Consider the following 14,367-nt stretch of genomic DNA (forward strand, 5'->3'; position numbering starts at 1 on the left):
GGGGTCCAGGCCATCCCGTCCTGTCCTGTTCCTGTGATAAAACGGGATCGGGATGGGGCCAGGACTTTGAAACCCATCCATGCAGGGAGAGAAGAAGAAAGAGAAGAGAAAGGAAGATAAAGAAAGGAAACAAGTGAAAGGAAAGGAGAAGAAAAATGAAGAAGAAAAAGAAAGGAAGGAAGAAAGAAGAGAATAAGAAAAAGAAAAAAAAAAGAAGGGAAGGGATAAGAAAATGAAAGATAAAGAAAAGAAAACAAAGGAAGATAGAAGAAAAAGAAAGAAAAGAAGGAAGAAAAAAAAAGGAAAGAAATGAAAGAAGGGGAGAGAAAAGGAGGATATCTACCAGCATGCATGATCGGGATAGTTGTTGGGACGGGACAATGGGGTGTCTCGTTCCATGAAGATACCAAGACACCTTCATCCCACAGGATCTGAAACCTTGCTTGGGAGGTTATTGTACATCTCGACATGCATGTACACTAGGATGTCACCTGCACTTCGCAGCGGATGAGGCGCGGCCGGCGGAGTTGCGGGGGCAGGGTGTAGCGGTCCTGCGGTGGCCGACAGAGCCACGAGGGGGGGAGGCACGGCCGATAGAGCTGTGGGGGCGGGGGCGTCGACCAGCAGAGCCACTGGGGAGGGGGGAGCCACGGCCGACGAAGCCGTGAGGGGAGGGGGCGGGGTTTTTTTTTCCCCTGTGGACCGCACGGTCTCCACCGGCCGTGCCTCCCCCGCAGTCCATGAAAAAAAATAAAAAAAACCCGCAGCTCGCACCTGACTCCCGCTCCCGCGCCTCCGCGGGCGAGGTGAGGGTTCCAAGAAAAAAAAAACCTCACCCGTTGCGTGAGGGATCTGGAAGGGTTCTAAGCAAGGAATGCCGTACCGGGTCGAACCGTTCGGTACGGGGCGTGCCGAACCGTCCCGGCGGAGAACCGAGATGGTTCCGGCATGCAAAACGGCACATGCCGGTGCCGGGGAAGAAAAAGAGAGAAAGAGAGAAATAAAGAGAGAGAGGGAGGAAGAAAAAGAGGGAGAAAAATCCGTCGGAGGGGCCGCCGGAGGGCAGCCGTGGCCGTCGGGCGGCGGAAAGGGCTCTCGCGGCTCCGCGCGGGGAACAGGGGCGATCCGCCCCTGCTTCTCGGGGCTTTTTTTAAAAAAACCTTTTCAAAGTGAAGTCGGCATGGGTTTTGCCGGCTTCACTTAAGTGAAGCGGGCAAGGGTTTTGCCGACTTCACTTTGAAAAGGCTTTTTTAAAAAAAAACCCCGAGAAGCAGGGGCGGATCGCCCCTGTTCCCCGCACGGAGCTGCGGGAGCCCTTTCCGCCGTCGGCCGGCCGGTCGATCCGACCATCGGTACCGGTTCCGCCGACCTTGGTTCTAAGGAAAAAAAGGGGAAGGAGAGCACCTGCGGGAGATTGGAGGGAGCCTGACACCGATGAGGATCGAGAGGAGAGTGACGGTGGAGACCAGCGGGAGAGCAGGGGGGACTTCGGCCTCTCTTTTTCGGAGATATGTGGGAAGAAAACCACCACCTGAAGGAGATCGTGAGGGAAATCGGAAGGGATGGCCAACGTTAGTGATCATGGGGAGGAGGGTGACGGCGGAGACTGGCGGCAGGCCATGGCGAGGGATATGTGGGAAGGAAAGCACCTGTGGGAGAGATCCAAAGCGCGCCGAAGAAGAGAAAAGAAAAAAATATTTAGCCCTCCGCATCTGATGTGTGTGCTCAGTCAGCTCTGACGTGTTACATGCCACATGGCATGCAGGGAGAGTGGAGGGGCGCGCTTTAATGTATAGGATAGATTTATTATCACCTGTGGACCTAAACATGCAGATTATTTGTTCGAGCAGAAGAAAATAACATTCACCTATCATGTTACTTACGAATGCATGTCATTTTTTTTAATTGAATTATGTCAGTCTTGCTGCTACAGATTGTTTCCCAAAAAAGACTTGCTTGATGGATTTTTTTCTCTACCTTTTGACGCAATGTAACATCTCTTCTGCTCTTCCATTAATTTGGCAATAACTACTTACTATTCCCTATTTCTTTCCCATTTCGCTACCTTCCATGTGAAGGGTTTCGAGTTTGAGATTCTGTATATCCTGGGTTTAACCATTCCTTTCCTTCTATCTTATATCATGTTTGCAACTTTGTGTAACTGTATCTTTTATTTTATTTTTTTATCAGGTTCTTCCTAGAGAGAATGGAGTTCATTATCCTTGGAATTTCCTGTTTACTAAGCAATTTTGGCAGAGGAAAAAAATGTTTCATCGTCATCCTGATGGCCTTGGACACAAGCTCCATGATGAAACATTAGGAAGCAAATCACATTATGCTGGTAAGGGTGCCTTTGAACCTGCTATAGAAGCAGTAAGCTTGGATATGAAACAACAGGAACTTGATGGTCGGTATGTATGCTACAACACTCAAACATGAACCAGTCTAAGTTTGGTTAGTTTACTGTACTTTATTTTGTCTTTTCTTTCTATAGGTGTATCTGTATCAGGAATCTGCATAAAGTCTATATGACAAAGAAGGGAAAATGTTGTGCTGTCAACTCACTTCAACTCACTCTCTATGAAAACCAGATTCTAGCTCTTCTAGGTATGCTTAACTATTTTATAACTTCAATAACTTCTATTTAATTCCTGCAGAAGCATTTGAATAACTTGGATTCTTGCATTCATTTCACTTCTCTTATATCCAAGGATTAAGTTCTGGAACCTTACTGATATGGTATGGAGTGGTAGGTATCATATTGTACTGAGACAGCATAGCTATTGGTGCTGATACTGACACAGTATAGCTACTGGTAGAATACAGAGGGGTGTACTGACACCAGTACCTTATTGGTATGATACGGTCAGAACACCTGTATACTTTAATTCTTGCTTATACCTCTATAAAATTTGCATAATAGAGCTGAATGGATGATCATTTGGAATGCTACAGAAACTATGATGTGAGGTCTGGAATTGTGTGACACAGAGAGATTTCTTGCACATAATATGAGCTTAGAAGCAAATGATTTTCCATAAATTTATCATAAATTGATTATGAATGAGCATGTGGAAGCAAAATCATGTGCATAGAAATGGAGCATAGTTTGTTATGTCACTTAAGGTGGTTTGGTGATATGCTGGTTTTATTTGTGCAGTGAATCAGATTAGTCTTAACTTTTAAGGCTTTGGAAGTTGCTATCTGAATGGACAAGATATTTTCTAGGATACATGATTTGTTACAAGATTGTGAACAGAATCTAGGAAAGCATCCTTTTATGCAGGATTTAGTCCCAAACTGAAATGAATGGTATTCTTACATGGACTAGCATCAAATAATTGCTTTTTATTTAATAATATGTGGTGATATTAATAAACTTGTGGCACTATTTGCTATTATCTATTCTTATTGTCATGCTTACATCATTTATTATTGCATTGTTTTGATAGTTATTTGTTTAATTACTATTACTAGCATAATTCAGATTTTTTTCCTATGAGTGTGTCAAAGCTCTGTAAAAAGATGAAAAAATTGATGTGGAGTGATTGGAAAAAGGAGGGATTGTTTTTGGGTGGGTGGGGGGCGGAAAATGTAGGGAAATAAACAAGTTTGCTGGGCCAGATCTTCAAGAGTTTGTTCTGTTTCTTTGGAGGACGTAAACCCATAGGGGGTTGGTAAAATGTAATTACAACTTTATTACAGGGGAACATGGGTGTGTGTTTTATTCAGGTCACTTGAAGAGTTGCTCAAGAGAGAAGATACAAAGTGATATCTGAAGCAGATGTCATCATGCTCCTAGCTATGCTAATTGGATGATAGTTATTGTTCTGAACTTCTGAAGATCTTGGAGGAGTCTGGAAAAATATGGGAATTAACTTTATGAGCAAATTCATTGTAGGCAAAATCATACAGCTCAAATGCATGGTTTGTGTGCTTTTCACTGTAACTGTTCTGATAGGTAGGTCCTACTTTTACTTTGAATGCTTAAATGGCCATGCATATCTAGTATCTAGCCACAGCTTGCAAAGACCCTGGGCATAATTTTAGGTGGTATTATGACATTCTATTTGATAAGTATCTCATTTGTCAAAGTTTTCCTTAATATCAACTCAGTGAGATACAATTTATAAAAGAATTGAAGCTGAATGCAAGTTATATTTATTTTTATTACTACGACTAAAATGTTATTTTTTATCAATTAGGGCATAATGGTGCTGGCAAAAGCACAACCATTTCTATGCTGGTTGGTCTTCTTCCTCCTACATCTGGTGATGCACTAGTTTTTGGCAAGAATATTAGGACCGACATGGTGAGTTCTATGCTTGGTCCTTTAGGTGTTCCACTAGGTAATCAATTTAAGTGGTGATGGCAGGTTTATGGTGTGGAATTTCACTATCATTTTCTATTGTTCTTATATTTGTTGAACATCTCTGCTTGATATTGTTGATTGTATTATATGTAATTAAGAATCCTCTTTGTATGTAAGATATTGGCACATGAACATGGAGCATGCTGATCTTAATTTATGCTATGTCTTGAGGATATGCAGCAGTTTTGTCCATCTTGATCGGTTATTATGGGACGATGATGTGATATATATATATATATATATTTCAATTCAATTAAATTTGATTATGATATTATTTTACTTGAATAAGTGCAATCTTCTGTAAAGCTAGACTGGCTAGTACATCTGTGTGCTTTTTTTTTTTTTGGTTGGGGGCGGGGGCGGTGGGTGGGGCAAAAAATTTTGAGGTTTGTGATAAAAGGACCAAAGCTTTTAGAGAAACTTGGTGAAATTTTGGAGCCTATGTTACTTTAGGAATTTGTGAGAGTTACTTCTTTCATTCTAATTTTATAGAATCTTTTTTGGGTGGGTAATGCAGTACGTTGGTTCCAAAGGAAGAAATCCTAACTGGACCACTTTCCTGCATTGGATTGATTTGACTGGTCCATCCATGCATCAAATACATGCACACTGGCACACCAAAGGCAAATAAGAGGAGACATTTGGTGCACTGATTTTAGCATCAGACACTATCCAGCAAGTTGTTCTTGTGTCAGTTGTCTTGGAGCATCAGAATTGGTCACAATGAGCTGGTTTTTCTTTCCTTTGTTGTTGTTTGAAGGTGCTCATGAGTCTTAACTAGCATAAATAACTAACAATTCTTCTCAATTTGCACATCAATCAATAAAGTTGGCTTGATTTGTCTCAGTTTTTGTGTGGTATGAGGCCTTATGAGAAATCCATAGTGCAAGGCTGTGGATTCAAGGGGAGGAGCTTGATTTGAGGTTGGCTGAATTTGGTTCTGGTCCTCTGAAGACTGGAGGTGCAAGGCCTCGCTAGTTCTTCCGTCTATCAATTTACCTTAACCTTTTGCTTTCTATCTTGTTTAATATCTTTTTCACACCCTTTACTTAATTTTACATCTACTTAGCCAATCTTTAACTGATTGGCTGCACCAATCTAGATTTCACTGTGGGACCTCCCTTTGCATGTATCAGTGCTTCAGTGTGTCATATAGGTATACAGTTTAAGTAATCAACTTTCAAGTTATTGTATGATTTTTGTCAATTTAAGATTCCATACTCAAGTTTGGTCCATTACATGTTTTAAGGTTTTAGCAGACAAGCCTATCTGTGATCGGGTAAGATTCCAGAGATAGAATATACATATGACTATTTTTCCAGTCAGAGATTTGGTAAAGTCACATGCTCATAGAAAATAAAGCCTTTGAAACGTTGGTTGTAAGTTGTAACTATAATTTGAAAGACTGGAGAGTAAAAGAAAATCTTGTATGATGCTGCTATGATTCAAAATTTCAATACTAGTTATATATCTTATTATGCTAAATGTATTCTGTGCACCCTATCATTCAATGTTTTGAATCATCATTGTTTTCCTTTTTGTTAAAATTATTTGTTCTTTTTCTTCCTCACTTTTAGGATGAGATACGGAAGACATTGGGTGTGTGTCCACAGAATGACATACTTTTTCCAGAACTAACGGTAAGTATGACCATCTAATTCTATGTCCAAGCACCTTATTGTTCTATCATTTATTCTTTTATTACTGCTGTTCCAAATATTGCATAAATCATGATTTCTACAAGGTTTCAAGTGCCAGCTGTGCTGGTCCATGCTGGTTAAAATGTACCTTATCAGGCCATTAGCGGCACTTGGCACCCTGTTTTATTAAAAGAGTTTTTTTTATTTTTTTTGGCTTTGACATGGATTGGCACGTGGCATGGAATGGTTGGCACGGCATGACACCTGCTGTGCTAGCGAGTGACCGGCATCGATTTTAACCTGGGATGTGTTTGCTGTAAACTTAGGTTTTTAGAAATCTTTTTGGCTGAGCTATGCCTATTGATGGTTTTGTCCTCTGGTCACAATATGTTGTTTGATTTGTAAATTTTCTTAAAGTGCCTAAGTCACTTTTGAGGGCGATTGGTTAGAGAATAAAGAAAGTACTTGAGAACATCCTAAAACTGCACCCAAATATTTCTTCATTTCTGGGTTCATTCACATCCTTGAATACAGAGTATAGAATATACGAAAAGATTCAGGGCCTTTTTTACCATTACACATATTTCAAACTGAATATGTTGATTAGCTAATACATTATCTGATGAAAGAAGTTGTTGGCTGTGGAATTATATTTGTTGATGAGAAAGTGTTCAACAAGATTCTTAGATGTGGTATACCTCAGAATACATGATTTGCCTTCAATTTTACTTGACAAAAATGTTGATGTTTCATTTTTTGGTTCATTGAATTAAAGAATGATTTAATCAGAATTTTATGTTGATTGTTGAGATGAAGAATGTATGGAACATTACCAAATTAATTATTTTTTATGAAGAATTTGACAAATATATATATATATGTTTTACTTCATTTATAGCTTTTACTGTATTCCTTCTAGGTCAAGGAACACATGGAAATATTTGCAATTTTGAAAGGTGTTGAGGAGGACTGCTTGGATAGGAAGGTGAAAAATATGATTGATGAAGTGAGTTCCCTTGCCATATATCTGCAAGAATTGCTTACATTGGTTTGTAGTAGGTTTGATATTGCATTCATATTGCAGAAACTTTGCAACTTTGCTGCTTTTAATTTGATTCTTAGAACTTTTTTTTTTTTTGTATTAATGCCTTTGTTAGGAAATCAAATATCACCTCCACTATATGAATGATGAGCGCAATTACAATTACAGGAAGAGATGTCAGTTAATAAGATTGCTCGCAAACTGTTGTGACTAAGATCTCGGAAGGCTTGGGCGATAGTCTGACAAGTATTCAAATGAACTATCAGAGTTTTGGTGTATCTGAGCAAACACGCATGTAGAGTGCTACCATGCTAGTGCTGGTCAATTGTTGACCATGTGCACATGGCATGCTTTACTATGATCTACACATAGCAATACCCTAGACAAAAGGTAGATACTGACATTTTATGATGCAGTAGGACAATCTGCTTTACTGTATCAAGGATACTTTCACTTTATGGGGAAGTAGATATGTTTTAGACCAAGGATTCAAGTCTTGAGATGCCCAGCGAGACACTGGGATGGGGTACCATCCCATGTGTAGGGACAGGGCTGTCTCGCCAGTGTCCCGGCGTCCTGATTGGGACATCTTGGGACATTCCCGTCCCAAGTGCCGGGATGGGGGGATGGCGGCGCACCCCATTCCATAGGAAAATTGGGACAACCCCATCCCAGGGGATTTAAAACCTTGTTTTAGACAACAATAGGAGTTTTTTACTCGTCCAAATGAAGCTAACTTTCAGATCTGCATTAATGATGTATGCTGATTGCTGATATATAGACCTCAAAATATATGTTATAATTTCACAGAAATCTTACGAAGGCGCTAGTGTAAACTAGCACTTTTATTGGATTTAACAGACAAAAACAAAGGTAATGACTTAAAATAGATTGGTGAGATCAGGGAAAGTTAATTTGATAAATGAGTCACCTGAATGAAATGGTCAAGCTTAAGTTTGCTGTGTTTCTGCAAGATGACACATGCTTACTTATATTGTACTGTATTGATTGGCTAACTCACCAGTGGATATGGGTTATGCCTTATCTGTCAACATTCTTGAGAAGCGTATGTAATGTGCAACAGCTGTAGAAGATAAAGGTTTTGTGGTGGTAACTGGTACCACCTGGACCTCAGTGACCTACTGCCACCGCAATGCCACAAGAGAATGTTCAACAGCGACAGCAAGCTCAAAAGGCTGTATATGATGTCGCGTCTCAGCTCAGGAAGATCCAGCACAAATATCTATGGAATAGGTTTTTTCTCTTCACCTATTCCATATTGTTATTGCCAGCAACCATGTTGGAACATGCATTAGTGGAGGCTGCATTAACCTGTGGGGAGGCTGAAGCATTCCGTGCTTACCGGACTGAGATGAGGTTGAAAGGGTAGATAGAAGCTGGCCAATAAAGACAGAGGAGTTTAGGATGGAAGCAAATGATTGCGATCCTGATTGGCCATGGGTAATAATGGGCTGTTACTATGACCACGAGGTTTTTTGATTTATAAGTAGTTGAATTTGTTAGCATCCATCAGTTTGTCGATGATTTATTTTGTCTACTTCTGTGTCCTAAAGAGGCACTAGTCTTGCTCTGATTTAAAGCTGTAAATCTTTTCATATTTTGGACATCTGGTTTTGCTTTTGTGCCCTGGAGCTTTTATTGCTTCTAAATTCTTGATGCCATTCTCTTTGTCTATCATTGAGCACATTTGCTGTCTTGCATTTCTCTTTACTAACTCTACAAATTTTTCTTATGAGTTCAGCTCTCCATTATCACTTTTGCTAAGGATTTACATATGCGGAAGTATTTTGATGGTGAAACCACTGCATAATTATGCCTCCTATTCATCCGCTTTGATTTTATCTAGTATGCCCATTCGAAGTTGGTTTTTAGATGTCATCACTAGCTTGTTCATGCCAACATTCAAAATTTTCATAATCTCGTTTAATTCCTCAATTTTTCATCTTTCTAGTATGGTGCAAGTCTGGATTAACTTGTCATCTACTTTTCTAGCATGCTAAACATTTCTTTTCTTTCTTTTTTTAAGTGAGCATTTGCATCCATTTGTCAATTTTTGGAGTTTAATTTTTCATATGGACTGGGCTTTCTTAAGCAGAGGTGGAGCTTAGGGTAGTGGGCGATTCGAGGTGTACTGAAATGGATGGTCTAGGTTGCACCAAATTGAACTAGTGCAAACCACTTGGTCTCTGGTGGTACCATGATTGGGAATGAGAGAAGGGATTAGGAGTTGTTTAGGTATGGGATACATACAGTTAAGGTTTTATGTCCCGACGGGATGAGGGGGTGTCGTTGTCATCCTTTCTCATTTCTATAAGAAAATAGGATCAGAGTGGATTTGAGACTCCGAAACCTATCTATGCAGGGAGAGAAGAAGAAAGAGGAAACAAGGTAAGGAAGGAAAGATGAAGAAAAGAAAAAGAAAAATGAAAAAAAGGAAGGGAGAAGAAAAAGAAAAAAAGGAAAGGAAGAAAGGAAGGTAGAAGAAAATGAAGAAAAGAAGGAAAAAAGAAAAAAAGAAAGAATGAAAGGAAAGACGAAAGGGAGAGAGATAGAGGATATTTATAGAGATGCATAACTAAGATTGTTGTCAAGATAGAACGGGACAGCGGAGTGCCCCGTTCCATGGAGAAATAGGGACACCTCTATCCCACGAGATTTAAGATTTTGCATACAATATCGTATTGAATTGGCCAAGGTTACACCATTTCGGTGCCGAGCCCATACTGGTGTCTCCTTGTCATCGTATTGGTTTACCGGGGCCGGCTTGGCATATCTAGTATTGGTATGCCCTCTATACCGTGTACTGATATTGAATTGGTGCGGTATGGTATGCCCCAAGGTTTGTTGAACCGTCCCAAACAGTTTAATTCATGGCGTGCTAAGCCGTATCGACGGTCGTTTGAATGGTTTCGATGTTCGAAATGAAATGCCGGCGTGGATGGAGGGAGGTAGAAGGAAAGAGAGGGAAAGGCCTTCGGAGCTCTGTCTTCCTCCGAAGAGGAAAATGGAGAGAGAGAGGGAAGGAGCGGGAGAGGGTGGAAGGGTGGCAGTGGCCATTGGAGGGCCGTGGAGGCCCCTGGATGGCTGAATTTTCCTCTTTGGTGGAGGCCACTATTTTGAGTGGAGACCGAAGAGGAAAATTTGGCCATCCAGGGGCCTTCGTGGCCCTCCAACGGCCACCGCCGACCTCTCTACCCTCTCCCGCTCCTTTTCTCCCTCCCCCTTCCTCTCTTTATCTCTCCTTTTCTCTCTTGGTTCTTCCTCTTCCCTACTTCTTAGTCATTCGAGCGCTTTCATGGTTGTTGGGCAGCCACTGCCAGCCTCTCCACCATTGCCCTCTCCCTCCCTCCCCCCTCTTCCTCTCTCTTTTTCTTTCTCTGGTTCTCCCTCTCCCCTGTTCTCTCTCTGTTGTGTTTGTTGGTGCTTGCCACGGAATGGCATGGGGACTTACGAACCGTGCCGTTGGCTGGCTAGTATTGGGTCCCGATACCAATAATAATGAATCTTGGTACGCCCCGTACCATTTTGTTCAATACGATATAGCATATTTTGGGATTGGCAACGAGGTCTTAAATCTCATAGGACTTAGGTGTCCTAGTTTCTTCATGAAATGGGATGGTCCGTTGTCCCATTCCGTCCTGACAACAATCTCAGTCATGCATCCTAGTAAATATCTTTCATTTCGCTCTCCTTTTTCCTTTCTTTTTTTCTTTTTTCCTTCTTTTCTTTATTTTCTTCTACCTTCCTTTCCTTTTCTTTTTTTCTTCTCCATTCTTTTTTTTTCTTTTTCTTTCCTTTCACTTTTTTCTTTTCTTCATCTTTCCTTCCTTTCCTTGTTTCCTCTTTCTTTTTCTCTCCCTGCGTGGATGGGTTTTGGAGTCCCAAACCCATCCTTGTCCCATTTTCTTACAGGAATGGGATGGGACGATCAGGACGGCCCCCATTTCGTCGGGACGTAAAACCTCGACTGGGAAATGTATTGGTATGGTACCTAGCAAGGATCATGGAACCATCCTGAACTGTCCGGTTTAATGTATACCAACCCATGCGGATGGTGGATTGGGATGGTTTTGGCAATCAAAATGAGAAACCAGCAAAGGAGGGAGAGAGGGAGAAGGAAAGAGAGGAAAAGAGAGAAGGGGAAAAGGAAGGAGAGAGAAGGCCTTTGGAGGCTGTCAACGGCCGTTGGAGGGCTGTTGAGGCCGTTGAAGGGCTGTCGATGTTACTGGAGGGTCGGAGGAGGGCTTTCGCACTGCTTCCAATCGAAACAAGGGCTTCCACCCTTACTTCTTTTTTTGTTTTGCCGATTTGCAGCACTTCACTGGAAATTGATGAAATAAAAAAAAGAAACAGGGGCAAAAGCACTTGTTTTGATTGGGAAGAGGGTGAAGCCTCTCCTCTGGCCCTTCAGCAGCCCTCCAGTGGTCCTTTGGAGGCTCTCTCTCTCTCTCTCTCTCTCTCTTTCTCCCTCTCTCCCGTTCTCCCTCTATCCGATTTGTTGTGTCAGTTCGGGCTTGGTACGGAACAGCATGGGGGCAATTCTGAACCATGTCACTGGCCGATCGGTCCGGGTCAATGCAACGAACCTTGGTTGTTGGTACCTAGTATCGAGATTTCAGACCTTTCCATTGATATGTTTTGAGAATGAACTAGTACATCTTTTAAATGTTTGAGTCAAAGCAAGCCATATTTCTAATGACAAAAATATATGTGCATTAATCTTATTGCCCAAGGCTGCTCTTTGTTTCTTTTAACTTACCACTAATCCTAAAAGATCAAGTTGACAGGGAAAGGGTCAATTTTCAACAATGCACATCAAGCTTAACACCTCCGCCCCCCACACAACATCCCTCATTCACTTGTAGTTACACACGTGGAGAGACCAATCAACCAGAATGAGTCAAGTTAACAAACATAAAGATCAGAATGAGTTAATATTAACTGCATTAATTAAATAAATAATTGGCATGGAGGGGATCGAAACTCATGACCTTTTTGTGCTTGACAAAAAAACTTGTGACCTCTGGCGACCTGATCTCTGATATTTTGTTAACTGACTAATTGACAGGAAAAGCTTGAAGCCTTGAACTGATGGGGAAAGGGTTAGCAATGTATATCAACCTTAATATTTTCCATAGTTTGAGAGGTTAAGCCTCTATTGTCTTATTGTACTTATTAATAATTCTTAGTAGTTTTCCTTCTATTTGGTGGGCCTATATGTGCTCATCCTTCATTATTATAACATGAATAGCTGCTCCAATACTCATCATCTTCATTGTTGGTCATCATCATCATCGTCGCCGTCTCGTAGTATTTATTATTTTAACCATGCGCATTGAAACTGTCTCGCTTATGATTCTTTAGTATCTTGTAGCTGACTCGCAGCTTTCATCAAACCCACCACAATCATCATCATCATCATTGTTGTTGTTGTCGTCATCTTGTCATCGTCATCATCATCATTGTCATCGTTGTCATCATTGTCGGCATCTTCATCCTCCTCCTCCTCATCCCTCAACTTTTTAGAATTTTATACTGAGTCTTCAACTAAAGTTGCTATTTACATCAGAATCCACAAAGGACAGAATTACTTATATTTGGCTAATTATTTTGAGTAGAGCTGATTGGTGAAATCTCTTATACTCAAGTATTTATTCATATTCCTGTATTCTTAAAGTTCACAAGCAGTCCATGAATGTAGAGTGAATATTCTTCTAGATTTCTGTTGCTGTTAACCTCAACTTTTCAAGTTGTTGAATTGTTATGCCCAGACTGAGAAATTAAGTAGTTGATCTTTACAAAATTAATGAAAGCCTTAAATTATAATACATGTAACTTGAGATCCATGTGCATGAAGATAACTTCTGTAAGTGCTATCTAGTTTATTTTCCTTCATACTAACTTCTGCTTTCCAATGGATGTATGATGGAAGCTACTTCTAGTGCTTAGTTTGTCACTCTAATCCATTATGTTCTCCAAATCCACCTTTAACATACAACAACTCTATGGCTTGTCCTAATGGTCACGCCCCTCTGCTTTGTTAACCAGAGATTCAACTCTTGGATGGTGCATCCCCAGAGATCTAGACTTAAATAACTATAGTGTGGGTGAATCTCCCTCCCTTTTTCTTAACTGAAAAACTCTATGGCTAGACTTGAAACCCAAATTGAACCCAGAAGGATCATGTCATGAGGTAGTGTATCATTGCATGCCCTAATTTCAGTTTGAGTATCGCATGCTAAAATGGTCAATTAAGGTTTATTTTGTGTTTAGAAGAGCATCATGACAATATTTATGGACTTACATCTTGAAGAATGATAGGAACAAAAAGGAGAAGTTCAACTTAAAAAAAGTATGTTTTTTCATTAATTTTTCAGATAGTACTAGTGTATTTGAAGAAGCATTCCAATGAATCCTTTTATCACGAATCTTTGAAGAAAAATATTAAAAGGTTAAATTGACTAGAACTTTACAAAGAAACCAAGTGTTCATCCATGCTAAGATATCATATGTCTAACACTTATCCCAAGTTTCCAAGGAAACTATTATTTATCCATTGAAAAAGGTAAAGAAAAGTTATTGCTATTTTTACATTAAATATTAACTATTTTAAGCTGGTCCTCAAATAGCTAATAAGTATGTCTTATCAATGGATTTCACGTGAAGAGATACATGGGTCATGGGTCATAATGTGTGAACTACCAGGGAGATGCTTGTGTGTGTGTGATTCTTGATCTCTGTCAGTCCATCTTTTGGTTCTGCAAGTGCTAAAACTGACTGCTCTGATGATTCTATACATTTTTTCCGATAAACTAACTTGTATCTTGACAAATGCCTGATTTCCTCATGTACTTGCTTCAAGTGTTTGTTAAATGATCCACTGTTCAAAGTCACACAGTGATTTGTGACAAAAAATACAGCTAATATATAGTTGATTCTACATCTCTTTGGTTTGAATGCTCAAATTTCTGCATGTCCTTTTTTTGGGTCTACTAATTCTAATGAAAATTTCCAAATCCTGCTTTGCAAGCATCAGCCAAACACACTTTATGACAAACTTTAAGAAATACTTCGGTTTAGAGAGATTATGACATTATTGCACGTTATGATTCTTAAACTCCTTAGCCGGCTAACATCTCCAGCCTCTTATCATGCATATCTCCCCAGTCCAGGTTCTCACTACGTCGAGAGTGTTGTCAGGATAAGGAAACAAGATTGTTAGCTATTATTAGTCATGTACTTGTTGATTGTCATGGGTAGTGTAGTCATTGTCATACATGTCCAAAATATAT

General features: G+C 40.2%; 1 protein-coding gene across 1 annotated transcript in view; it reads left to right on the top strand.

The window, feature by feature from the left end:
* LOC105045538 (ABC transporter A family member 1) overlaps positions 1–14,367 on the top strand; it is a 90,356-nt gene that overhangs the window by 23,647 nt on the left and 52,342 nt on the right. The window contains exons 12-16 of the mRNA XM_010923852.4: positions 2,191–2,411; positions 2,495–2,607; positions 4,206–4,312; positions 5,950–6,012; positions 6,932–7,018. Coding sequence (XP_010922154.2) covers positions 2,191–2,411; positions 2,495–2,607; positions 4,206–4,312; positions 5,950–6,012; positions 6,932–7,018 — 591 coding nt within the window. The remainder of the gene's footprint in view (positions 1–2,190; positions 2,412–2,494; positions 2,608–4,205; positions 4,313–5,949; positions 6,013–6,931; positions 7,019–14,367) is intronic.

Source organism: Elaeis guineensis, chromosome 5 (genome assembly GCF_000442705.2).
Source record: "Elaeis guineensis isolate ETL-2024a chromosome 5, EG11, whole genome shotgun sequence".
NCBI classification, from domain to species: domain Eukaryota; kingdom Viridiplantae; phylum Streptophyta; class Magnoliopsida; order Arecales; family Arecaceae; genus Elaeis; species Elaeis guineensis.